This window comes from Buteo buteo, chromosome 12 (assembly GCF_964188355.1).
Source record: "Buteo buteo chromosome 12, bButBut1.hap1.1, whole genome shotgun sequence".
Lineage (NCBI taxonomy): Eukaryota > Metazoa > Chordata > Aves > Accipitriformes > Accipitridae > Buteo > Buteo buteo.
The window spans coordinates 1,991,395-2,018,750 of record NC_134182.1 but is presented as its reverse complement, the minus strand read 5'-3'; the positions used below and the strand labels follow the sequence as shown (position 1 = coordinate 2,018,750).

The following is a 27,356-nucleotide window of genomic DNA, read 5'->3' as shown; positions in this document are numbered from 1 at the left end:
GTTTGCCAGCACGACCTGTTTTTTTCTTTTAATTACACCCGTAAGAAGGTGCCGCGGGTTTCCGTTGTTGACAAGAGCTGGTAGAGAAGCGCAGCGGGAAGGGTCCTGTCGAGGCAGGACCCGCGCAGATATGCTCCCACTGCTCTGTGGCAGTGGCCGCCTGTTCTTGCCACAGGCGGCTGCCCTTCCCTTCCCTTCCCGCAGGCAGCAGAAGCAGCTGAACTCACCGTCTCTGCCTGACTAACGCTGCCTGGAGAAGGAAGCGGGACCTGGCAGTCTGGCTTGCTGCCGCAGGGGCAGGAGGCAGCTGGTTTTGCGGAGAAGAACTGGCTACGCATCCATCACAGCGGCAGGGGCTCGGTTTCCTGCACTGTCTGATGGGGCAGGCAGTGTTTGCTGAGAGAGAGTCTCCTCCAGAAAAAACACAAAGGTTAGAGGGAAGCAACCCCGTGCACCAGGTTACCTCCTGGAGCAAGCTGATGTAAGCAAAGTAGTCAGAGACAGGGGGATAAAGGCAGCTTAGCTCGACCACTTGCTAAGAGCTTATCATCACAAGCAGGTGGGTCTGCAAAGAAGCACATCCTCACACCGTAGGTGGCAGTGAATGGACCAAGCAGACTTCTGCTTCTTCCCCCAGGCTGGATCTGAAATGTGAAAAGAAGCATTTGGCACATATGTGTGCAACATCAGAATTCTCAGGAAAGAGACTTGTCTTTCAAAGTAAACTGCAAAGTATTAATTCTACGAAATTACTGACTACTATGCAGAATGATCCCAGTATTTACCCAGCTCAGCTACTGTAGATCAACAGGCATGATAAGCTGACCACAGTGGGCAGCTTCCTGGTTGTGAGGTATCAAGCATGTGGAAAGGTTTGGGCTTTGCTGCCCTATTAAGAAAGGGTGAGGTTCCACCTTTATTCTCCAGGAAAACTTTGTTCTGTTAAACTGAGCTGCGTTTGGCAACCGCAATTACTGCTACAGTCGCTGCACAGCTCAGGGAAGCGTGGAGTAATTGTGTCATTAAGCGGGGTAGATGCTGGCTTTTTAATCACAGCTAACGTAACTCATCACACTGGTCTCCAAGGCACAAAGAGCAGAGAAACTGAGGGCTAAGAGCACAGTTTGTTTCATCGCATGCCTCAGAAAAGCCTCATCCGTTGCAGAGAAAGCCAGCTGTGTGTGACAATTCAAGCAGTGGCCTTAAGCTGCTACGAGCCATTCGGGCTTCTCATTATTCAACATTCTGGGGAAGAAATGTTCTCTTGACAGGAGGCTGGTAGTGGTCCCTGTGCGGCCACAAAAAGAGAGATGGAGCTGCAGCAGCTATTTTATAGCCACTCCAAAGGCTGCCTAATTCTGGTGGTGACCTAGTGAGGGCAGGTAGAGCTCCCTGGCAACCCTGGCGTGTTTCCCCAGGGCTGCCAGCCCCTATCAGATTGCACACCTGACTTCACACAGTGCCTGTTACAAGGCTGGCCTCAACCTCCTGTCCCCAGAAGACTCTTGCTGAAAGTGGGGGGTGAATTTCTGCTCACCAAACAGTGCCCCATGCTCAGTGCTCACCCATATAGCCAGCAGAGTAAAAGAAACTGTCTCTTACAGACAGCTTGAGTCGCCAAGAGGAAATAATGCACAGGTACTGCAGGCTTCACCAGTGTCCTTCAGATCTGGTTTGCTGGGATCCCTTTGCAAGTCACAGAGTTATGGCTATTCATCTTTGCCCAGACCATCAACAAAGCGATCCCTGAGCCAGCCACGCTTGCACCCTGTTCTCACCAAAGCCATTAGGATCAACAGGGAAAGTTCTCATGGAAAGCAGTTCAAAGCCAATGCCAGATTTTCACAGGCAACACTAAGGAACAGGGTGTGGAGTGTCCTCCACGTAAGATAATACCAAGGGATCAAAACTTAAGCCTATAGTCCTGGGAGTGTGGTATATAACAGGTCTAGCAGTTAACTGCCTGATTTTCCAAGAAATAAGGGCAAATTAGCAAGAAACAAACCATGCCCACATAAATGCTGGTGGACCTGTGAAGTTGCAAAGTGATTTTGTGTTTCTGCAGCCTGCAGAACAGCAATATTGATCTCCAACCCCCACCCCCCGTAACCTTTAACGAACTCATTCTTACCAGTCTCCCTGAAGGAGGCAAATGTTGGTATTTGTACTTTTCCAGGTGAGAGACAGATCCAAAATGGCTGAGGTGCAAAGGCTCAAAGGCACTACATTGCCTTCAAGGATCTGGGGGTAAATGAACCGCCTGGATAAAACAAGTGGTCTGCAGCACAGCAGAAATCCCAGGGCAGTTCTAACACTTTCTTCACTTGGCATCCTCCCTCTGAGGGGCAAAGCCACAGAGGCGTAAGCACAGAACAAGCAGCTGCTCAAAATCTTCACGGTCACCTTCAAGGAAAAAGCCTGCTCGGGCCTGCATGTGTGCAGCTTCTGTGTGGATGCCCAGTAGAAAAATAAGGAGTTTCTTGCCTTGCTCCACTGCCCCCATACACGCTTTGCACCCTCTATCAACCATACTTGAGTTTGCTAGATTTCAATGAAATAAGATGATGGAGAGGCAGCTTAACAAACAGTATGACTACAGGTAGGCTTTTCCAAGGGAAGGGATTTAATTCCATTCATAAAGACAGATACTTTTTCCTTCCAAGTACAGCTAACTCATAACATCAGTAACATTGAAAATTTTCACATAGTCATAAAGCAGGCGGAAATGTGCATGGATGTTAGGGCACACAACACTTGGATGGGTTCTTTTTCCCTCCCACTAACGCCATTTTTGTTTTGGTGACAATATACATTGGCTACGCAAAAACATACTTTGTGTCCATCGCTCTGCTGTTACCAAAATGAAGACTCCATTAAGGCAACTACTACTATAGCCAGGTACCCAACAGGTATACACGGTGGATTAAGAACAAAGAAGTCACACTTGTTGTGTAGCTCTCCGTGGGGCTTGATGTGAAAGGAACAGCACAGTGGATGTGGTTCGTATTTAAAATGCATGACTGACCTTTGGTCAGGCAGCAGAGCAAACTGCCAACTTACTGTTCATCTGCAATAAAAGTCAGGGAGAGAGCAAAGCTGCCAAACTGTGTAAAAGGACTAGACCCCACTACCACAGAAACTGCTTGGGGTTTGTATTTTTTTAATTCTTGGTTATTTCTATTTATTCTTTGCTCTCCTCTTTACTTACACATAGAGCCATGAAATCACAGCCTAGATGCTTTCAAGACCTGGAACAGGCCCACATCTACGGTCTCCTCCCTCCAAGCTCTATACAGATTGCTTCTATAAGCCAGAGCATTTCAAACATCACCACTGACTTTTTGTTCTGGGTTTCTTCTAGCCAGAGTGTCTGTAGCAGGAGGAGGTGGATGCCGGAGCCTGCGAGGCTGGCTCTGTGGTTAGAGGTGTGCCCAAAGGGCTGATCTGCAGCATCAACAACTGGCAGATACGTTGTAAGATTTCAAAGAGCTGATTTGGCAGCTGTTGTGTCCTACCTCGCCTAGCTACAAACCCGCTTGACGTCTTGTTCCTGAACACAAAACACTGCACACTACAAGAACTTCACACTGAGCACAGGGTCAACGAGGGGAAAGGAAGGCAGTAGGGAAGGAGCAGAAGAAAAGACATCTCCTCTGAGCCTTCCATTTGGGATCGCATGAGTTCACACGCTCTTCATTATTCCTAAAACATGGCTCCAGTATTGGTGTTCTGGCATGTGTAGAGCTTTCCTAAAGTTAGCATCCAGCTAGATGCACCAATATCTTATTTCCCTTCATAGATTCAAGACACGGTTCCTAACAAAGCAATCAAATCACAGAAACACTGTGGATGATTTAAGTTTAGACATTCATTTCCCATAAACAAAAAGAGAAACAAAAACCCCGCGACTTTTCCTGGATAGGTTTCGAAGTCTGAAATCCATGGACCCCCTCTGAAGTGACAAGCATTGGGGGGGTGGGGGTGGGGTTGTTTGTTTGTTTGTTTGTTTCTCAATGAGGGTCTCCAAAGTACCAGTGGCAGGAAAACTCCCCATAAAGAATTTCAGTCTTCCAGTGGTTTCAGCATGTCCCAGTTGGCATTTCCAGGCCTCTCCCCTTGGAGGGTAGGAATCAGTCCTCTTGGATTGCACTTTCAGCACACAACATAGCACTGTTGATATTCGAAGTCCTAGGAATAAAGGCATTGGTGCGTTCCAGCTCTCACGTGGCAGCCAACGTCCTCCGCTGAAAGCTGTGGTAGTTCTTTGCTTGACTGATTGGGCTTTTCGCAGACCCCCACACAGCTCGGACAGATCAGCGCCGCAGCCTGAGAAAGAACGCGTGCTTGCACTCCTTGCTGTCCAAGGGATAGTATTTGTCATAAAAATCCAAAATGTATTCTTCAGTCTTAAATCCAAATTTTTGGTAGAGCAGCATAGCAGGGTTGCTTGCAGAGACGTGAAGGGTTACGTCTTTGCCCATGCAGGTCTGCCAAGGGAGGGGGGGGAAAAAAAAAAAAAGAATCAGAGCAAGAGAATGAGACAGCCTCTGGGGGAATGCGGAGGTGAAGAGCTTCATCAGTTCAAGTATTTAAGTTACTGAGGAAATGTGAGAAAATCACAGGCCTCGACACAGAAGTTACCACACATAGCAACAGCTGAAAGGCGAAGGGAGCGCTGCTGTTCCTCTAAGCCTTTGTTTCTGGAAAACGTGGACTCTCTGACAATGAAAGCAGGTTTTGGATTATAATTTGTCAGCTTTCCTTTGTCAATTGCTAAGTAATTGTTAATTAAAAATAATCTCGGTATACAGCACTGATCTCAAATACTTACTAACAATGGCCTGAAGAAAAGACAAAACATGCCAGAGGATCAGGCGCCGTGCTCCTCCCCATCAGCAAACAGAGCTGAGCTCTCTGGGACCGCGCAAGCAGCCCCAGCGCACCTCTGGGCTGTCACGCTGGAATTCCTGTCTATCCCACCCAGCTCCTCTCCCATCCTTCAGGGCACAGCACTCGCCTCCTGAGAAGGCAGGGAATTCAGTTCAGACAGCAAATAGCATGGCTGAAGTTACTTTAAAGATCCCAGATTATTCTAACCAGCAGTGCTCTGATAAAGGTGCCGATATAATAATTTTTTCCTGCTTTCATCTTGTGTTTTAATAGCATTCTATGTATATTGAATGTATTGTAACTCTAAGTGGGATCAGTAACACCCTTTAGGAAATTTCCAAGGTAGGTCATTCAAAGGGAAAGCTCTCACAGGGATTTAAGGGGGGGGGGGGGATATAATCAGGAGCCATTTTGGGGAAAAGGTAGTTGGAATGAGATCATTAAGAAGATGCAGTTTGGTCCTCTGGGCCGGACGCATTAGAGGGTAACTTCTGACAACAAACCCAGTATCGAGGCACCATTTGCATCACCATATTTTCTGTTAGATTATGCTGTTCCCAAGAATTCATCCCCAAACTCAGCACGCTGATCCAAGAGACAGAGAATTACCCTTTATCCAAACAGTGTAGGAAAGTGGCTCTAGCTACAGAGAGCAGACCCCAGTGTCAGCCCAAGCAGGCTATGAAGCAGCACACAATCTCGCGATTGAGGAACAAAAAGTCACAACCACCATTTCTTCTCCTACATGACTAAATGCCTCCTACCACTGACAAATAGTCAGCAATGGAAAAATAAATCTAATGCGAGCCGAACGTACAATGGTGATCTCTCATTGCTAGTGAACCAAATCAGCCTCCAGCCTGCCTGGCTCTTCTCAACATGCTAATTTTATGCTAGTCTACCTGCAAGCAGAATTAGGTTAATTGGCTGTGATACATTCTACAAAACACTGGGATCCTTTTCTACAGCTGACTTGCCAACACCTCCCAGCTCTGCTGGAGAGACATGAGTCCAGCTGCTGGATCCCTGCAAACCTTGGCGCATCGCTCGTGCCTGTTCTCACTAGGTGTTGACATCTCACATCAACAGTCTACAGTTGAGGGCAATTTACTTAAACACTTTACACAGAGATGCTTGGGAATTGTAAGGGGCGAATTTAAAGTAGATTGGTTAGTGGCCTGTGTTAACACGTAGAGCAAAGAGAGGTGGACACTGCAGAGAGCTGTGTAGGTAGGAGAGTTACTCTCGGGTGGCCCAGAAGAGCTACTCTCAGTGGAAACTTCTTTTCCGAGGTACAGATCACTGTTCCCAAGGCTCTGCCAGCACTCCCTACCTCTCTTCAGCCAAATGAGTACGAGGAAAAACAGTTTCAATGGCGAGTTTTTGCTAGTGCAGCTCATCTCGACTAAAACAAGTTAAGGAATGTTTCACACCGGCAGCTCTGCCAAGAGAGTTCAGGGAGTGGTAAAACTGTGGGCCCTGAAGAGGCACACTTGGGGTCTGAAAAGGACATCTGTCTGCATCCTTACTCAAAATTAAGCTGGCTTTCCTGCAATTTAATTCAAGAAAGTGAATGGAATTAAGGCCACCTGAACAACAGTATTCATTCAGAGATTTCATGAAGTTTAACTACTTTAATACCACCCGTTTAGTTAGCTCAGATTAATTTTCCCAAGTGTCCCTGTGGAACAAAGCCCAGTACAAGCTAGTTTGAACAAATTTGAATGCGGTTGCAAACACTTATTCTTTATCTTCAACTCAGCTGGATTTGAACCAGAGTATTAAAAGTGAAAGAGAATGATTAAGATCAGAAAGTGATTTAATGCAACGACCTTGGTCACGGAATAAACCTCCAGGTGTAGCCAAGAAAGCTGCAATAGATTCTAACTGTACCTCCCCACTCTTCTCTCACTTTCTCCTTTAAGCCCCAAATTTACAGCATTACTGTTATGTGAACTACTGACCACTGAAGAACACAAAGTTAATCCCAAGACAGTTTAAGTCTATAGCATCTCACTAATTCTGAGGACCTGACCAGGATGGTTATTGTTCTAAATACACTTTAGTTTCTGCTTTTGAGGTTATTTCCCCCCATAAATGTTCACACAGGCTGCTGACAATCTGTGCAGGTGTGTAAACAGAGAAAGGGCAAGGGGAAAGAGCCAGAAGGAAAGAACACAACACTACTTACTCTCTAATATTTGCGTGTGTACACACAAGGAGGAAGGGAGAGCTGGTTCTTTAGCAGAGACATGGGACTTTTTCATTACCTGGATAAGATGGTAAATCATGAAGGTTGCAATCCCAGCTCTTCTCCACTCAGGGTGAACTAACAGGAAAGAGATGTAAGCTTCATTGTATTTCACGTCTGGCACCATAAAGCCAAAGGCAATGATAACTTTCTTGTAAAGGACGACAACGCTGAAGTCTGGATACTGCAGGCATTCTGACAAATCGATTCCTATGGAGAAAGAGAGAAACAGCAGTTGAAAGTATTGCAAACCGAAAGAAAAGTGTCACGCTTGCATGGAAATTCAGGGGTTTAAGGCCTTTTAGAAACACTCACTTGATACCTTCCTTTTAGCTTTATTTCAAAGCTCCGATATCGAAAGATGCTTCAACAAAACACACAGACAAAATGAGACCTGCTTAGTAGTGGGGATTCTTGCACGGAGAAATTAACACAGCTGATTTCTTCCCAAATGACTCGAGGATGAAACTAAAACTCAAAAAGCATGTTCTCTAAACCAGGGTGGTTTAAAAAAAAAAAAATAAAAAAAAATCACATGATCTCAGCACCCAACTAATCTTTCCATGGTTTCTACTCTGAGCCGTATCAGCAGACTCTGCTAAGGACCCAGTTCTAAATATGCACGTGCAATTGTTTGCTGGATTGGGTCCTAGTAAGTTTGTGCCCCTTGCCCGGGGCTCCTAAGGGCTGCAGTGACGTTAATGGATAAGGGTTTGCTGCTTCATTTCACCCGGGCAGGGCCAGCACCAGGTTGGTGTACACCATTCCCATTCCAGTCAGCAAATGCCGAGGACCTGCCTGCAGACGAGCAAAGGGGGTGGTTTGGAGTCTATCAGCCTGATACACCGGGTGAACCATCCCGTTCTTCCCGCAAACTCTCTCCAGACGCAGCAGACGTGAAATCGGGCTTCAGCTTTAGTAGCATTACCTGCCAAGGGTTCCTATCTCTTTTCTCTACCTGGCCTTCAGCGCCTGCTCGCTCAGCACACTCTTTGCGGAGTTGCACTGTGAACCCGACCGCGGCTTTCAACACTATCAAAACATTTGCTTTTAGCATGCAAATTCCCTCATTTGGGGCGTGAAGCAGGCTCTCGGGCAGCAGCGGCGCTTCTGTGAGTCAGAGGCTGGACAGAAACACCTGAGGCTGGCGACTTGCGAGCGGAGTTTGTTACCTTGCCTAATCCCATCGCTGCTCCAGCCTACGAGCACCCACACAGCATGTTAGGGCCAAGCAGCGCAGTTCAAGGCACAAAAGGCTGCTTGGTAATTTGTGTGGACAGGCCCTAAATGAGGTGCAAGGCATAGCGGAGCTGTGCCATAAATGTTAGTTTCAGCCTCAAATTGGCAATCGCAGATATGTTTGGACCGTGGTGTAACAAAATAGCAGAGTATGTTTTCCAGTAACGTTTATCACTCTTGATGAGATGCAAGACTTCATAAGGCACCAGGCACAAATAAGCGGGTGAATTATTTTCTTGCTCGAGAGTAAGCTGGGTGGAGTAAGACGTGGGAGGAATCGATTGGCAATAGGGAGCCACGTTAATTATCTCAAGGCTGCAGTTGACTGTGAAGTGCCTCACAGCGTGTCTGTACAGGAACGCTACATTGCCCTGAGCACACTGGCGTCTACGAAATGGTGCCGTCCCCTCAGCACGCAGTTATTCCTGTAGGAAGATGCTTAGCTCAGTATGGTTTCCCACTCGTCTGCTCAGGAGATGTTTCCCGTTAGGGCATGAAGGCACAAGATACCGTGAGAGACAAGGGGGAATCTTGCTTCACATCAGCTCATTTGCGGTAACTACCTGCAAACTTGTTTCTGCCTTGTGAGAAACAAGAAGAGCTCTGACGGGAAGGATTTGGGGAGGCGGAAGAACTAAGGCCTGCGCTCACCCCACCTGGTGAAGCGCCTAAAACTTAAGAATTCAGTCAGTGAGAGCATCGCTATTAGAAGGCAACTGAGCACACCTAAGATGTCATTTACTGACGACAGCATTCCCCAAGCACACGTGCTTCGGATGCCTAAACTTAGGTGGAATTACAGCCATTTCTCTGAACAAGGGTGCTAGCTTAACGATGCCCTCCCAGCTGCATATCCCACCCCTTCCTCAGTTGTACCAGCCCGTTGTGAAGCTAAACCCTTCGCATCCACAAAGACACCGCGCTTTATCTCCCGAAGTATCACCTCCTCGCTTACCTCTCCTGCTAAACAGAATCAAGGTGCAACGCATCATATAATCCCAGCCTCAGAAAATATACACCATGGAAGAGATTTTGATTCCTGTTTGGGGACTGATGGGAGTGTCAGCTTTCTGATTTAATGATGAGCAGTTCACAGTCGGGTGGAACACACCCACGCTCCTTACATTAAATAAAACAGGGTGAGTCCTGAAGAACTTGATGAAGGTGCGACCCAACTTGGCCAGAACTTCAAATGCGTTATCAGAAGAGGAAAGACTATGACAAAGAGGTTCAACCTCTGTTGGGATTGCAAGTGTCTCTCAAGAGCTCCAAAACAGCTTGTGAAAGGGAAGATATGCCCGTGTTATCTCCCCCTGAATTGTACAATTTGGACAATGAGTAGCACAAAGAGCTCCGATCCTGACTGCAGCGTATGAGCGCTGCTGAACTAGAAACCCTGTTGAATCACTATCTGCAAATCAAAATGTAAAGCAAACAGTTACTTGGAATTAAGGTGTGTACTGTTTGTACTGTGCTTTTCTAAATTTGTCTGCCGCGTTGTTTGCTGATCAGAAGCTGATCCATGCAGTAGATGAACATCACTATTATTATTTCAGAAGAACTAAAGACTACAGGCTCATAACTGTCCCCATAAAGGGCAGCCACTGTCCCCAAAGAGCCTACAGTTCAAGAAATTACACAGAAAAATCGATACCCAAGCTTTCCCATACCTTGCAGATACTGAGGCTTGAAGAAATAAAGGACATCGCAGTGAAGCTTGGAGTTGTAAGTGCGATTCCGAGACTTCACTCCAACAACATATCCAGCTTATGGCTGCTAGGAAGAAACTTTCTCATGAAACTAATGAGCAGTAGATCTCTGGCATAAAACTGTCTACTTCAGCCCCTGATTCTGCAAAACGTTTCATTGGACGCTTAATTTTAGTAACTGACTACTCCTATTGGCATCAATGGTGTTACCCAAAACAACCTATTTCTTTAAGTGCTGTGCTAATTAGGGCCTAATTGCCCAGTTCTAAATGATCTCAAAAGACAAAGACACCAAACCCATGTCTCCATCTCAACTGCATTCCTATGACATCAGATAATGGTTTTCTAAGAACCGAGCCAGACACCAACTGAAGAAAAATTTGGCCCAAGAATATTTTTTCTGAACAAAACCACTTCCTTCTTAGAAAACCAAGCGTTGAAGGAATCTTACCAGGCCAGAAGAATTCGTGGCACATGGAGTTTATAGTGGGGATGTGATTAGGGCGAACATAGCAGTAATCAACGGGTGCTTCTGGCTCAGCCTTCCAGTTGAGATCATTCCTGTGTGGATACGCCCGGATTTCTGCCAGCAGCCTGAGTTTTGGGGGCTTTGTCTCATAATCGCGCCTGCCAGTAACATGAAAAGCAAACACAAAAAGCAAGTGAGCAACAATAACTGCCACTGCAGCTGAATGGGTACTGCCCATGAAATATTTTCTGACATGCTCGACTTGGAACAAAAGAACAGTCTCTTCCATTCATGTGGGAAAACAGCACCCAGCTCAGCAAAAACACCCTTGTGTCGGAGGCCAGGACGCTTCCCGGAGCAGCAGCACACCAAGCCAGCCTCTCCTTATAGCAGAGGCAAGGAAATCATGGTTCTGACCCAAAAGCAGGTGCAATTTGCATTGAATGTCTACGGTGATTCCCTCTCTGCCCTATCCTCTCTTGGAGATTCCCCTTCCCAATGCAGAGCTGGTTTAACTACTCGGCTAAATAAAACACTATCCTTTCAGCCCTACCATAGTATACTGGGTTGTACTTCAAGGATGAGTGAGGAGCACTGCCCAGGAAAGGTGTCCTCTCCGCGGGCTGTCGGTTCACAAGCCAAGAGCAAACTCAACCTCTGACCATCTGTACCTGATGTAAGGTTTCAGGACACGGGATGTGTAAGGACTGACAATACTGTGGTCTGTCAGCAGGTCTTCTGAGCCTACCAGGCGATACAGAAACTTCGTTGTCTGCTGTCGATATCCCTTCATGGCAGGCAGCATCGTCTACATGTACAAAAAAAACGCAGAACGTTTCAGGAGGATGAGTCAATGACTTAACACAGGGGAATCATATCAACAGAGGGAGAACAAGGGCCTTTCAATGGGACAGGACGGACTGGACCCACAGCATGACAGTCCCACCGCAGAGGACTCTGCTGTGCGCTCTCAGATTTAGCACCCAAACCGACGAGCTGCACACATCACTCAGAAAAGCACTGCAGGTGATCTCCCTCCTACATGGCATGAAAGAGCAACCGCCTATTTGGGTACTTCCCGGCATCCACCTTCAGTGTTTGGGCAGGGCTGGAGTACAAATACATAAACATTTGTGTTGCTGACACCGACAGACAGCTGCGCTGTACGAGCATGTCCCAAGAAGAAAGGGGCTTGCGAGAGCATTGGTGGGGACACAGCCCCAAGTCAAAATGAGTCTTGTTCACATAATCCTTCTCACTTTGGGAGTCAGATAACCTGAAGGTGACACCGCTGTTTGCAGCAAAAGCTCTAAAATAACCAGCGCCAAAAGCCCACTTAGATTTGGAGACACTCACCTGGTATCTGTCCAAGATCCTGAAGTCCTGGCTAGTAGTTCTGTACGTCGCTTGCCCCGCTGGGGACCTGGAAACACCTCCTTCTTTGGCTCCGTAAATCCCATCAACCAAGAGCAGTGCAGCGTTCACAACTTGGTCCAAGTCAAAGAGCGGCAGTCCTCTTTCCCTCTTGGCCTGCCTGACTATCAGCTTGCGCCTCAGTCTCCGGGCCTCTGGGGTCATGCTCATGGCATTGGGACAGGCTTCCAGTCGCTTCAGCAGCAGCTTTTCCTCATAGATGCTGACAGAGGTGTGCTTGGGAGCTCTGGGTTTAGCATCCTTCTCCAGCTGTGGCTTCCTCTTGTCTCGCCCCCTCACCTGCAGTGATGCGTTTGACTCTTCAGGATCTTCACTGTCACCTTCCATCCTTTCTGTTTTTTCTTCTTCACTCTCCACCTCTTGCTTGATCTGCTCAGCTGTCTTCACTTTTTTTCTACTTGCTATCCCAGTGCCGGCACCGCCTGTCCCACTGGGAGGGGGCACGTACTCTATTCCTGGGTCGATGACTCCATCTCCTTCCATCTCCTCATCATCTGTTCAACAGATCAAAATAATCCAGAGGAAAAAAAAGTCAGCATCAAAGCCCCATTTCAAAAAGGGTTGTCACAGGACTTTTCTGCTAAGGAGAAATCATGTGGGTTTACCCAACACGCTCCATTTTCTATATACTTCTGGACCTCCTGATTTTGGACAGGAGACACCGTAAGGAGTCCAATTTCAGGACACAGAATCAGTCCTGCTCCTAAGGTGTCCTGCAGTTTGGCAGCTGAAAACATAGCACTCCTGAGCTGCAAGCTCATGCCCTTTGACAAATGTGAAATTGTTGAAAATTCCTCAAGACTGGGGATCAGATGGTCAAGCTGGTGAGCTCTATCTTCAGCTAGCACACCCTGGAGAAGTTCTGTTTAATCTGAGGGAACAATTAGGAGTTACAGAAGCACAGGGTTTGTCCCCCTACAGAACCTGACTGTCCTTCTTTCCATCAAGAATTGCTTTATTCTCTACTTTACCGATTAGATTGAGGTCTGGCTCCTTAGGGAACTAACAGCATTCAGCCTGCTTCACTACTTTGCAACCTGACTGAAATCTAGCATCTGTTAATCGGCGTGTTCAAAATTACAAAACTAGTGGAACATTACCATGAGAATAAAATTTCTTCCATTTAAAAACATTCAAGACAAAATTAGAATTGCTATCTAACAGCGTAATCTGTGTTGCAGTGAAATGCTTATGCAGACTGGTGCAGCAGTTGCTAGGTGAAACCTTCTACCCACTGTTTATGCAGGATCCCTCAGAAGATGATAACGGTGGTTTCTTCTGCCCTTAGAAGCTGGCTATACAACTATGGAAAATTAATCAAGACTTACATGTAACTAAGACAAACAGATTACCGGTTACTTTCCCTCTGATCTTGAAAAGATCGTGCAGCTCATTGGGAGGTTTTTTTTAACATCTTCCTAGACAACTACGTGCGGCTCATTATTAAACAAATACGCGGCGTCTCTTACCATGAAACAGAGCCTGTGGTGGCATGACGTCCGGGATGAGATCTGCTTCTGAGAGAAGGCTGGGAGTAGCTGAATGCGAGGCTGGAGTGCCAGGAGCAGAGAAGTCCAGCGATGGGGAAGGAGAAGGGCTAGTCAGAGGAGTACGATCGGAAGAGCTCAAGGAGGAGAAGTCGATCACCTCTCCTTTCTCAAGGACGATATCGGGACGACGGCCTCGACTGGTGAATTTAACGGGAGTGGAGGAAGTACTCCGGTCCAGGAAGCCGGCTGCCTCCTTCTGGGCTCTCCGAATATCCTTGGCTTCTTGAGTGCGAGATCTCTTCTCCTTCAGCTCCATGGCCGATTCGACCGGATTGCGGCTTACCCGCTTCCTGAGTCCTTCCACAGTAATGATGGGATCCAGGGGTGGCTTTGAAGCTGCTAAAGAAGTAGTTTACTTATCCTAACAGACACTGAGCTCCTGCAGTCACCGGGTACATACTATACAGTCATAAAAACACATCGACTACAAATCTTAGACGATGTGGTTTCAATATATACAAGAAATGCACTCTGGGCCATGTAGCATAAAGCCAACGCGCCACTAAAGCCTCATTAAAGCCCCAGTCTTGCTCCTCTGCACAGAAGGGAATTTGCATCTAGTGACAAAAGATAAAACACCCTCCCCAGGGTAAAGAGGAGCAGCGAAATTGTAGATTTCAGCTAAAAAAAAAAAACCTGCAAAAATCTCAAAAGTCTTTAAATCAGTTAGCACAATGCAAAAAGGTACTAAAATAAAACAGGCTTTTCACGCTACAGTGTATGCACCGTAGTCCTCTTAAGTCAAGAATTACAGCAGAGCAACACTAAGAAACTGTCCATGCACACAAACACGTGGTTTTAAGTAAACTCCTCTCACGTCTTCCAGCTCTGGCCCAGCTAGGAACCTACACACCACTGGGGAAAGAGTTACCTTTTGCCTTTAGTGCAGACGCAGACAGCTTCTCTCCTTCAGGTTTCATTGTCGGGGGTTTATTATGAACCAGTTTCCACCATCCCGGTTCTCCAAATTCCTGTGCCCCTGAGCGGAAAAACAAGGGGCTTCCCACAGAGAGACAGCCAGCAACTGTGCTCCACCATGTTGAGGTTTTTTTCCTATGGTGGGCGAGGGGAAAACAAGCGTTAGGTCCCCGTTCACCAGCTGGATTTTCATCCTGAAGCCTCCTCCCTCCATCAGGATGGAAAGGGCAGAGTGCTCCTGCCACTGGCACTGATGCAGGGGGATGACGTACTCCCTACCCCCCCACCCTCAAAGAGGCGAAAGATTAATTAATTTCTTCTCAAACAACCACTCAAACAACCACAAACTACGGTGTACTGGTGGGCTCTGATGCACAAAGCGCTGCGTACATAGGCTCCATAAATGCCATGCAAATGCAGCATGGCGAGATGAAATTTTTGTTTTGTCAATGAGCTGCCATACGCTGAGCCTACGGAGGAGAGGTCTACCCTGCCACTGGAACCTCCAGCTTTCAAATGCTGACGTTGCTACCTTCGTTAACGATTTGACGATACAAGAACGGGAACAGGATCCTCGTGATAGCTGTGTTGACCTGACACGGCAGAGCCCTATTCCATTACTGAAGACGGCAAACAGGACTCTGGGCGTACAGGATGGGAGAGGCAAGGGAAAGGTAGTGATAAAGGTCTCACTTCACACAGAAGGAAAGACAAACTTAGTTTAAATGCCTGCCTTGACAACTTTGAGATTTCATTTAGCAAAGCACGCACCCCGAGCTGTAGGACTGGATCCCTAAGGCTGAATTCACAAAGGGAGTTGGGATCCGACCGCTCTGCCCTCCGTATCTGCCACCTTGTCAGGCGCTGCAGAGAAGCACAGTTAGGGATCTGAGAAATAAATCACTGAGGACAACAGAGCTGTGGGAAGTGGCAAGGTAACAGGGTACGTATGCTTGTCCCACGGACGCATGCATGCGATATATACTGGAGCTCTGTCTCTGCTTAGGGTTTTCTCCCATCAAACCTCTCCTGCAGCATGGGCAAGAGGATCCCTACTAGTCAACGCACCCGTCAGCCACACTCACTGAACTATTTTTGCGTTTTTGGCCACTTGGAGGCAGGGAGCTGCAGTTAAGCCTTTCACTCTGCAGGGCAGCGTACTGGGCATCTGAGCACTTTTTGTTCCTGGTCACAGGGCTAACTAAGATGTCGTTTAGGGAAGAAGTGAGAAGAAATCTTAAAAAATTGCCCCTGTAGCCAGTAACTGAGGTACTCCCTTGGACACTGGAGAATTAGGTTCACGGTGTAGAGTCTAAACCCGTATTTGCACAGGACCTCAGGATTCCTTCTTGCCTTTGCACATCTCCACTGGCAAAAACTTCAGTACTCGGGCTGAGCTTGGCCGAGCAGGTATTTGCTGCTGTCCGAGTGTTGCAATTACACACCTTGAGGTACTGACCCTCAAATGTGGGGGATTAAACTCAGGTGCCCCAGATCAGAGTCCGGAGCGTTAGAGTAAGTCTGGATAAGCTGTATTTTAGTATGCCGAGGAAGTAAAGCATTGCACACCTTGAACTGCTGCACATACGGTTCAGCTGTCCCTGCTCCATCAGTGGCCTGTCCAGGAAAGTGGGGAGACTATATCTGAGGCCAGTGATCATTTCACCTGAATTTTAATCAAGAGTAACCCAGTTGCCAGGGCAGGTCTCAAAAGGCAGCAGCAAACCCTGGGAGGTGGTGGCTCCCTGAGCAAGGGACACTGGGCCATCAGTTGCCTTCCTGTCAAAGTCCCCGTGGTTTCCAGAGAAGACAAATACTAACATTTCTGAGAACAGAGCAAGGAGGGACAGACGAGCAATGAAAGCAAAGCCAAAGAGCAAAGCTGGTTAGGGAGAAAGCCCAGATCTCCCAACAGAGAAATCCCCGCGGAAGAAAAGAAGCTGTGAGGTCAATCAAATCTACAACTTCGAAGGCTTGCTCAGTTCCTTCCCTGCATTAACAGTGAGATTTGGGTTTGACACAGCTTCAGCACGCTCAGAAAAAACGTGCCGTTGGTCTATACAGCACACGACTCATCATGCCGCGAAGGCTGCCCTTTACGAGAAGGGTTCTTCCTCTGGCAGCTTCTTTCTTTACGCACGCTGAAAAACATTTCAGTGGTTTGTAATGCCTGCGATGTAAAAGCTATTTTATTAAGATCCAAAACAATCTAAGGCCCAATGAGGCCCAATTTTCCTTTTTGGAGAACTTGGTCCCTGCAAGCTTTATAGCCAAGTAACCTGGTACTTTGCTGGACCTCTTTTTTTCTTTAAAGCCCAGTGACATCAGGACTAGCCCATCCGTTGTGACTATTTAAAGACTCAAAGGCTTTGCAGGTTCATACACTACCTAAAGGAAAATAAGAAATAATCCAAAATATATGCATTTACATTGCTTTTGTGTGACATTTTAGGGTTCTTTTCCCCCATTAAGAAATGCTTATTCTTTCTCAAGAGTACCCTTCATGCCTACATTCAGGTTCTCAATATTAAATCCTCCAATTTTCTCACCAGTAAGGCTCAAAAGAGACATCACCAAATTAACCAGGATTCTTGTCCACCTGTATAACAGGTTTTAATTCCTTTGGCTCACCAACCGGACCCTCAGGGAAGCATCACGTCCTTACCTGTTCCCTAATAAGAAAGTCCAGTGTTTCTCAATAAAAGCACAAATATCTTCTTTCCATCTGAAGTACCCCTGACGGCCTGTTCCTTCCAGAGACAAATTGTACATTGCCAGCATGACAACCTGGAACAGAAAGTGTTGGATACAAGTGAATCCCTTCTGCTTCATCTGCTGAACTGCCCCCCACAGCCGCCACACACACACAAATCTTTGCTCCCTCATAAATATCTTATTTTTGCAACATCTCACAGGCAACTTCTGCAATCCATCTTCTTCCTGCTTTCATGCTGCCCGTTCTCGTCTTTCTATTGTTAGATGCACATTCTCCCAGAGATTTCTCCATCCCAGGGGAACAACAAGCTGCCTAGTTATGCAGGTTTATGCTGAGATACAAGCTTTCGCAGCGGTTGTAGAAATGAATTATATCACAACTGGGGTCTGAATGTAGTGTGGAGGTAGGGAAAAAGTCTTTCAAAAAAAATGGTCACGAGTAAACCCACTATCTGATTCATCAGAAAGGAAGCGACAATGGTCTTTCTAGATACTTACTGTTACATTTCAAACTGTACAGACTGTAAACTCTCTGTAAAATTACATATCTACTAATTGTTCGGGGTATGCAAGAATTAAGTTTGTCTATAAGAAATAAGTTGTCTCCAGGTGATTTTCATTAAACACAATCAATTTACAGCTCACTCGCGTTTCACAACCAAATTCAGTCTGACCTATTACACACCTAAACTAAAGGGCAGGTTTGACAAATATCACACCTCTTTGTAAGTAAATCCTAGGTGATCAACTGTTAATTACATTTACACAATTCATTTGAATACAACTCAAATCAGCTGGGCTGGGACCATCTTTCAACAATCACACAGCCTCGGTTGGATACTACTTCCAGTAGGGACTTGTTCTTCACTGTCAGAGAAGTTTGAAATGTGTTTTTCTTAGGGAGTTGGGTCTCCTCGCAGTGGGCCGTAGCTTTCTGGAATGCATTGCTGAAGATGCCAAAATGAGGAAATACAGACAGCTTTAATGTTCCCTGGACCCTATCTCTGCCTCGCAACCCCTCTTAATTTGATAACTATTTATCTAGGACTTTGTGGTTTTTAAGTCAGGTGGGACAGTGTCTCAGGACTTCAAAACCAATTCCCTTCTCAACTGGCTAAAGAGAAGGATCTGTTGAGGCCACATACCCTGAAAAAAATCCAGAAATCACTGTCCCCATTTTTTCCTACGTCACAGAAGTTGATTTGACCACTTCCCTCAATTCGACTTACCCAGAAGCAGCAGCAGCTCTGGCTGCTGGAAGCCTAGGGAGATGGTCTCTTCACTAGTCAACTTTCTTCCTCACCCGTTTTGATTTTGTCTGTCCCTTCCCCATGCCACTCTGAAGAGACCTGGCTGTACCGATGTTTTAAATGATCTATTATGAGACGACACACCACTACTGTCCCAAAGGATGCAAACAGATGTCTCGCGCATACCGCCCGACGCTCAGCATGTGGAAACACTTAATGCTGAGCAACAGCTACTGCCTGGTCGAATTCGGTTTATGCCGAGGGAGCCAGCACTGCCCGCCTGCCCCTCCAGCGCCCTGCTTAGAGCAAGACGATGTACATCGGTCTACCCATACGGTGGTTGCTGTATAATGGAAATTATTTTGGTTGCTCAGGTGTGCAAGTGACCGAAATAGCAAATTCCAGCAAGGACTGCTGCTAATGAGTAAGCAGTCAGGTTGGAGCTTTGTGTTCAGGGAGCTGGCAAGCTTTCTGTTTGTATGTTGCCACCTCACTAGTTTTACATTTGCTCATATAAACAAAAAACTGTTCATGCCTAGCAGCCAAATTGCATTCATTTTGCTTTTCCAAACCTGCCCGAAGCCATGAATTCATGAGCAACATAAGGGGAAGAAAAAAAAATAGAAGAAAAAAAAGGAATGTGGTTTGTATGATTATCTTTCAATCTACCTGCCAAATGCCCAAGTTCTAATATGCAGGCAATCCGTAGATAATTAATTTCTGAAGTTCATGCATATGTCTCTGTTACCTATACCTGATCCTCCTTTTCTAGGTAGCACATACACAACAAACAACAATTTTAGAAAGTCCTGTGGTTGTTCTGCTGCCACAAACGTTTTACTTACTTGTTGCCATGTTAATCTCAGCCGTTCAAATTGCTCCTTCCCATCTTCTGAGCAATCAGAGCAAGTAAATCTGAAAAAGTTATCTCCTTTGAGGTAGCTGAGCTGTTCTCTCAGTTGACCTAAAATGAATAGGCAAAAATCAATTTCTCAGTCCTTTTATAGGAAAAAGTGCTGCAAAGGAGATTTGGATTTCCTACAACATCAGGCAGAAAAGTATTTTTTGCCTTTTTCCCAGAGTCCAGAGACCCAGACAGTTCCCAGGAAGCATCAGAACTCGCTGCGATGGAAGGCGCAGGTTCATTTCACAGTTCCAGCAGCGACCAACTGAAGAGCACAGGCATAAAAAGGGGCATTCTACTTAACATCTGAAAGCAGGTACAAAGCCAAGGATTTCCTTGTTTCCGCTGCATTTCTCATTCCTTCTTGCTCCCCAGGATAACCTATATACTTCAATAAATAACTGTTTTCCCACTCTACTTAAAAAAAAAAAGCTGACCTGTTAAAAAAAGGTATGCCACTGCAAAAGCTACCAGAATATACAAGCATTCTCTTCCACGTCATCTTCCCACTCACTGCTGCATGTCTTTACAGCTCTCTCTTTCCCTGTCCACGAATTGTTACTGAAGAAGGTTGCCAGTCCCTGTTTACAGCAGCCTCCGGGATGCACTGGAGCAGACACGGTGTGAAGCTTTAAGGTATTTATTTCTCCTATCAGGGGAAGATCTGCTTTCCTCGAGCCAAAAGAACGGCCCAACGTTATCAGCAAACACTTTTTCTTTACTGCAGTTGATGCATTAGATCCCAACTCAGCAAAGCACTTTTTGCTGTGTAAAGCTAACCCTGCATAAAAGTTTGTCTGAACAAAAGTGATCTGCTGGGATACAGCCATCTGTAAAACCCGAAGTCACAGGCTCTAATTCTATGTTTCTGCAGCAGAGAAAAAAGACATTGTATGAATCAGAACTTCTAAACTCACCAGGGGTTAATTTACACAAATATGAAAAATTAAAAAATAAAATCACAGGACAGGGAAACAGTTAAGACTATGGCATTTCTGAAAATTCACACACGAAAGGTCTTTCTCTAAAAGTATGACATCTCTTTTACTGTATAATGACACCAGAGCAAGCATTTGTAATAGACGCTCTGCTTCCATAATGAATTACAGAATCTAGCTATTAAAGTTGCACCTGTGTCTGATGGGGGAAAAAAACCCACACTTAGTAGATTGACAGAATTTCGACATGGCAATTCAATGTAAAAAGTGATTATCTGTCTGGGCATGTTGGTGCTTTTCACAAGTGACAACTGATATCCGTATAACTGAACAATTAGCAAAGAGAACAGTATTTCCCTTTTCCAGCTCGTTTACTTTGTACATTTGTATCTAGTTACTGTTGCTCTGTGATTGGCTTTTTTCTGTTCTTTGGATTTGTTCCACAGCAACGAGAGAGAGGAACATCTTTGTAAAATAAAACAAATTGAGTGTTAAATCAAGGGCTGTAAGATGAGATCTCTCATGCTACCTTTAACTCTGCTCCATTTTTTTTTTAATTAATGCATTTCAAGTTAATATGTCCCTTTAACTGCATACTACCTTAACAGTATGATGCTGGTTCCACCACATTAACATCCAAAAAGTCACTAACACGCCTCGAGAGGCGATTTCTACACTGTGACTTCTGGCAAATTTTAAGATGGCAAAAAGGGCAGCTCTGACATATCTGCAAGGCAGGTGCCACCTGAAGAGTCACAAACACAAAATAAAAAACCACCAAAAATTTAAAAAATAAACCCAAACCCCCAAACCAAAACCAAAACCCAACCGGGGCTTAGCAATATCTAGCTTTTGGATCTAATAATAGATCCGATAACCCAGAATTTAGAAAGCATAGTCTAGTCCGTTACGTTGCTAACAGCATGTATCTAATGTCAAGCAGCAGTAGCAGAGGGATCAAGTTCTGCAGTCTGCTGCAAACGCCTCCCAGAGCTACCTGACACAGGCTGGACACGCTTCTGTGAAAGCTAACTTAAATTCACATTACCGGCAAACCGTGAAGGTTGAGATTTAGCCATATGCTCCACAGATGTGACAAACTGACCAGAAAAAAAAAAAAAGAAAAAGCAACACCATCCCAAAGCCCTTTCCCTCCCCAGAGCTTTACACCCAGGGTCATTATCTTTATCCGAGTGAGCGCAGGGGCCAAGTTGCTTGGCCAAAGTCCCCTAAATACGCCAGCGGCGAGGCTCGGGAGGGCGTGCGTGTTTCTGAAGTCGTACCCTTGTTCTCTGCTAATTAAAGACGCCGGTCCCATTTCTTTACAGGGAATACCAGCTTCGGACACCCGTGCAGTTCACGGATCGTAACGCACGCCGCTGGCATCAGGCAATGCCGAGACAGCCGTTGTCTCCAACGTTGGATGGGATACGGCTAAAGAAGGAGCTGCCCCGTAAAACAGGTACGCGGGACAGCGTGACCGCAACAACCGGGGCAACGCGAGCGAGACGTAACCCAACCGGCCGGCTTACTTGCTGGAATCCACTTCTGGCACTTCTCGCAGTAATAGGACATCTCCTCCATCCAGGACGCGTCACCTTCGTCGCTGTTCAGAGAGTCGCCGCTCTGGTCGTGCGATAAATCCACGGAAGCCTGGTCCTCGGACTCGACGATGAGGAGGGTCTCCCCTTCCACCTCACCCTCCTCCAGGCCCTCTGAGGTGGAGGTCCTGGTGGCTTCGTCATCGTGGCGGCTCAGCAGCCCACTCATGTGAACGTTGTTAGCCATCCTAGATGGTGTTTGCATAACAAGGAGCTATTCCTCCCCACGTTGACAAGTCCATCCACACCAGCCAAGCCTCCACAGTCAAAGTACCGACGACAGAAGAAATGTTTTGTGTCCGCCCTATAGCTGTTGGGACTGGATTATAGCCTATACAAAAGAAACAGTCTTTCACAGACTACCTCGGCTCGCTGAAACGCTTCCAAGGAGTTAGATAGCAAGGATCTCCAAATGTCTTTCATCAAACGTCTTTCATCAAACCTGGTGACTCAGGTCTGTGCCTAGGACTGCTGGGACCCTTCTTCCATTCGCGCCTTCTCTCTTTCTTCCATAAGCTGCTTTGTCAACGCAATCTGCTCTTCCAGCAGGCGAATATTCTCCTTTTTCTGACGTTGACGCTCAAGATCTCGGAGAACTCCACTGTGCAGCCTCTGAAAACACAAGGGACAGGGTTTATCACAGCCCGTTGGACGCTGAATGCGATTAACCCCCACCCAGGCTCTAATCCCCCCTCCAGGGACATTCACCATCCTGCCTTTGGAAGTCCTCTGCCACCCTCTGTAGCCACAGCCACTTACCCTGGTTGGAATCTAAAACTACAGGAGCTGATATCCGATATTGATAAGCTAACGGTACTACACCAAAAAGTGCTTTATTCATACTCACTTCGGATGGGTGGGTTTACTAAGCGGTAAAGCTATTGAGCAAATAAATGCTATGCACCCGCAATTCCCATGCCATGCAGGATGGACATGATCTATAAAATCTTATTACCTCTGCCCTAAATCTTTACCAAATCAAACTAATCTCCCCAGAACTTCTCCTCTGCTTGGAGAGAACTTGGTGGCAAACTGGAAATGATTTTAAGAAAAACTGCCAGGTGTCTTCATCTGCTTCTTTCTGCTCATATCTGTCTCTTCAAAAAATACCTTGTAAACTCTTGCTGCAAGGCTGATGAAAGTTCCACAACCTGCTTATGCCGAGCTCTTGAAAAAGCAAGGCACTTCATTCAAAAAATATCCCCTTTACCTAAGACGTTCATGATAAATAACACCTGCAACACAGACCAGCAGTTTTCAAACTGGTGAGTAAGCCCCACCATGGGTGTAAAAAGCCCCAAGAAAATCCCAGCTGCTCTTTGTTTCCTCCATGTCCTTTTCTCTCCCTCTCTCTGCTACCTGGAAGGTTTTTTTTCACTCCGATAATTAGGTGAAATGTTTAACCTTCACCTCTCTTTTTTTTGCCTTCGCAAAGCAGGTCATACTCTGCTGATTTAACTTGAACTCCTCGGGCAGGCGATACGCTTTTAGATACTCAGACACTTAATAGATTTCAAAGCAACAGTCATAAGCTAATCAGAAAATATGATACACAAGGACAGAAATATTATAAATGAGTAAAAACATGAAATGATTGTTGAGAGCCAGCCCTGGCTCATATCTAAACCAAGCTGTGTGATCGCAGTCGTGTTTTAGCCCAACTAAAGACGAGAATCTTTAGTTAAGTTGAGTTAAAGCATTATCTACCTGCCTAATTTACCAGCTCATGCTCAGCTTGGACTCAGGAATGAGAAAGTTTCACAGGTACCAAGGTTAGCTACTGGATACTGGAGATATGAATAAATTATTTAGCCTAATGGCAAAAAAAGATGAATAATTTATTTGACCTGTTTGAATGATGTCAAAATGCACCTGCAAATAATTTATTTGAAAGCTGACCCTGAATCCTTTTAGAAGATGTTTGTGATTATTATTTGACAAGTTCTCACTTGGGAGTGTTTTAGTCCTCATCTAGAATGCCAATAACTGCACATTTCAAAGGCACTTATTTCTCCTGTCAAGATTAAAATAGAAAAGTTTTGTTTAAGAAATATTTTATCTTGTTAAGAAAAAGCACAGACACATGTGGCAGCCAATAACCAAAACTCTCCCTGGAAATTAATCTAATAAAAACAGTTCCTTCCCATCAGCTTCCATCAACTGAACTCAGGTTACAAATTAGTAATCGCTACAGACAAAGTTCATAAACTCATTATTTCATTACTATTAGCTAATAACAATAAAGACGTGGGGAGGTACAATGTAATTGAACAATTACATCAAGAATGTAATTCCTTTTCCTTCACAAAACACAGCTATTCTGCAATCTTTCAGACGGTGAATGCCTTTATAATTTGAGTATCATGAGTGAGAAAGAGCTCTGATCTTCTCACCTTCCTCTTTTCTCAGAAGTTCAGCCTGCTTGTCTTCTGCATCAGTTTAGATAAATGCGCGCAAGCTCAAATCACTTTGTGCCTGGCATATCGATTTATAGAAGTCAAAAGTTTATTAATGTGCATAAAGATAAACCTGAAATAATCCCTATGCCGGGACTGCAGAATAGCCGCATTACTTATTTCCATTACATTATCTAAATAACTGGGTCCCTTAAACCTGAAGCCATTATTCCCTGACTTGAACATGAAGAATTATAAAGAGAAAATCTCAGATTTCATTTATAAAAGATAAGCTTTCAGCTTTAGCACTTCTGAATAGCAATTTAAGATTAAGTTGCACTGATTGCTGGAAGAAAAGAATTGAGCATTTTGGCTTCACTTCTGCAGCAGCAGCATCTTGAGGAATGATAATATCCCGGCAAACATACACAGATTAGCATCAAATTCAGCTTTTGGGATCACTTCTAATTCTTCAGGCACCTCTGCAGTCATGAGTTCCCAACACAGAGTTTACCGGCTGTGCCCACGCCTGGGTGTTAGGAAGGATAGAGAAGAATAGACACTGGATCTGTCCCCCAAAGCCCCCAAAAGGTTTTTGTCCTTGACCAACTGGATCCCTTGAGCCCTCCATCCCGATCTCCCCAGGCAGAAGCTTGCAGCAGCGACCTCGGGTGTAACAACCAAAGCAATTTAACGTAATTTTGCAAACCAGGCAACAGCTACAGCGGAGAGCAACAGAAACAGCCAAAGGGCAGCAAGTCCCTGTGTTCTTTCTGCTATCGTTAGGAATATATGAAGCAACCAGAGGGCATTAACCGTATCAACTCATTGGCCCATCCACCGCTCCCGTTACTAGAGACGCATTTCGTACCCTGGTAGAATGCACACCGCAAACTTGCAGCCGTGCCCTTAATTTACCCGTGTTTTGCACATGAGTTACAACACGGTCTCTACGTAGCAGGGGACCGCCGTCTTGCTTAGTGCTCGGCATGGATCCTGACCAGGTACTCGCTGTTTAGCTTCACATTCCTTGTTCAGCCTGTTACCTAAGGCGTTACTTCATGATACCCAGATCCCGCTCTGATGGTGGCATCACTTATTTACCCGTCAACTGTTTTATGCCTGTTACCCCTACAGAATATGCACGTTTTGTAAACGCTAATTTATTTTCACCGTCTCTCTACGAGATGAAGGAGAGACATTAGCCAAAGACGAAGGTCAAAAACATCCATTAAGTTTCAGTGTCTCACCGAAACACCCAAGGGTGATTTTTTGCAAAGCATGTGTTGTCCTGGAGTACATGCTCAAAGTACAGCTCCCATTTATTTCAGCTGTAGTTTAGGAGCATTTAGCACATATTCCTGCCAGACCTTCAGCGGCTCGAGGCAGGCACACTGAATTAGCTAGCAACCACCTCCAAAAATCTGAGTTTAAGTGATCTACCCAGCATGTATATCAGCTCTGGCAAATGCAGAGCCGTTACCCGCTGCCACTCCAAGGGACCAGCCTTCTTCTTCTTCCTACCACCTGTACCATTCGGCGTGTTTTCCAACTTCAGCAGCAAATTAACCTGTCTCTTTCCTCACCCAGATCAGTCTCATCCTCCAAGATCCATCAGTCTCAAGCACTGACGGAGACAACCTTTTGAGGGAAAAAAATGTAATCCTGGAACTACCGACCGCATTGTAAAGCCCGCGCAACAGGCAACTGAGCTGGGGTATGGACTAGCAACTTGAACTCTGGTGGTTTTTAAAGTTCTGACTGCTTCAGACCTTTAACAACAGTCATTTAACATAGGCTTTTTTTGTGTGCATTTTCTAGATTTTTTTGTAAATAAGGGCGGGTGGGGGAAATTCAGATGTGTGCTCTCCTATCAGTGCCCATTTGGCTCATCGGCAGGGTCTAAACCTGCACGTTCATCGCCCAAACTTCTGTCGCATGTAACATACCCATTCTGCAATCAGAGGACTTTTAGTCCCGGGCAGGATTTCTTTGTATAGAGACTCACCATCGCCTGACCTGCCACTTTTGGCCATGGGGCTCTCTTCCACAAAGGGTACCCGCCAGAAATTACCTGATTTTTGTAAATGTAGCACAAAAAACTTCCCTGTTTAATTATCACAGGGTATTTCTTTTAGCTTGCATTCTGCCTGTCCTGCCAGAAGAAGGGAACCGGGGCAGGCTGCTCGGTGTACAACACCGCTGTTTGCCCGTCAGCGGGAAGCATTTCTGGAGTTCGGGAAAAGCAGAGACAAGGAAAAACCCTGGGAATGCTTCCAGGATGGTGCCTTCGGGCTTGGAGAGGGCAGGATTTCATCCCTCCTGCATCGTAACCCCCTTGGCTGGTGCCGGGGGTGAGGAAAACCGCCTGCGCGCAGCCTGACGGGCCTCCCCCTGGAGTTCTCAGGTGCTTGAACCTGAGGGGGGAGCACAGTGGGGGGGATAAGGGGGCGAGCGCGGGTCGGTGGCAAGACGCCGGGGCAAGTGGGCAAGCGAAAAGCGGGGGCACGGGGGAGAGATGGGGCAGGGGGCGGGGCTTGGTGCACGCAGGGGCGGGGCTCCGGGAGAAAGGGGGCGGGGCTCCGGGAGAAAGGGGGCGGGGCTCCGGGAGAAAGGGGGGGATGCTCTAGGAGAGGGGCGATGCTCTGGGAGAGGGGGGCGGGGCTCCGGGAGAGGGGCGGGGCTCCCGGAAAGGGGGCGGTGCTCCAGGGGGGAGGGGGCGTGGCTCCGGGGAGGGGGGCGCGGCTCTGGCCAGGCACCTCGGGTCAAGCCTCCAGGTGCGGGGAGGCGTGGCCTCGAGCGAAGGGGCGTGGCTCGCCCTGGCGGGAGGCGTGGCCGCGGGCTCGGGGGCAGCCGTAGGGGGCGGGGCCCCGCTCGCCCCCTCCTCCTCCTCCCTCTCCCCCCCCCTCCCCCCCCCTCCCGCGGCGGGTCACTCACCTCCCGCTCCCGCCGCTGCTGGACGTGTACGGCCACCACGGTGGCGACGGAGAGCAGCGCGGAGACGGCCAGCACCGCCCGGGAGTTCTTCGACATCGCCGGCGGGGCGGGCGGCGCGGGCCGGAGCCGCCTTGCTCGCCGCGGGGGGAAGGGAA

General features: G+C 46.6%; 2 protein-coding genes across 4 annotated transcripts; both read right to left on the bottom strand.

Annotated features, from left to right (window-relative positions):
• Positions 1 to 21: 21 nt before the first annotated feature.
• Positions 22 to 22,073, bottom strand: KAT14 (lysine acetyltransferase 14). 3 transcript variants are annotated; one of them, XM_075042411.1, is made up of 10 exons: positions 21,800 to 22,073; positions 19,271 to 19,389; positions 17,126 to 17,247; positions 14,414 to 14,595; positions 13,462 to 13,881; positions 11,915 to 12,486; positions 11,230 to 11,366; positions 10,541 to 10,716; positions 7,161 to 7,351; positions 22 to 644 (listed from the first exon to the last, which is right to left on the bottom strand). In XM_075042411.1, the coding sequence occupies exons 1-10, from the start codon at positions 22,071 to 22,073 to the stop codon at positions 495 to 497; spliced, it is 2,343 nt and encodes a 780-aa protein (XP_074898512.1). In that variant the 3' UTR covers positions 22 to 494. The 3 variants fall into 3 exon arrangements, with proteins under 3 accessions (XP_074898512.1, XP_074898509.1, XP_074898510.1); XM_075042408.1 differs by lacking the exon at positions 22 to 644 and adding an exon at positions 2,609 to 4,487; XM_075042409.1 differs by lacking the exon at positions 22 to 644 and adding an exon at positions 2,609 to 4,487 and having other exon boundaries at positions 13,462 to 13,878.
• A 249-nt stretch (positions 22,074 to 22,322) lies between these two features.
• On the bottom strand, positions 22,323 to 27,356 carry PET117 (PET117 cytochrome c oxidase chaperone). Its single transcript, XM_075042412.1, has 2 exons — positions 27,202 to 27,356; positions 22,323 to 22,480 (listed from the first exon to the last, which is right to left on the bottom strand). Exons 1-2 carry the CDS (start codon positions 27,295 to 27,297, stop codon positions 22,331 to 22,333), a joined length of 246 nt encoding a protein of 81 aa, XP_074898513.1. The 5' UTR covers positions 27,298 to 27,356; the 3' UTR covers positions 22,323 to 22,330.

Coding starts and splice junctions, on each gene's coding strand:
- KAT14 (XM_075042408.1), bottom strand. CDS start 22,073: ATGCAAACACCATCTAGGATGGCTAACAACGTTCACATGAGTGGGCTG. Junction 19,390..21,799: donor CCAGAAGTGGATTCCAGCAA/GTAAGCCGGCCG, acceptor TATTCATTTTAG/GTCAACTGAGAGAACAGCTC. Junction 12,487..13,461: donor ACCACAGGCTCTGTTTCATG/GTAAGAGACGCC, acceptor TCTGTTGAACAG/ATGATGAGGAGATGGAAGGA.
- PET117 (XM_075042412.1), bottom strand. CDS start 27,297: ATGTCGAAGAACTCCCGGGCGGTGCTGGCCGTCTCCGCGCTGCTCTCC. Junction 22,481..27,201: donor AGCAGCGGCGGGAGCGGGAG/GTGAGTGACCCG, acceptor TTGTGTTTTCAG/AGGCTGCACAGTGGAGTTCT.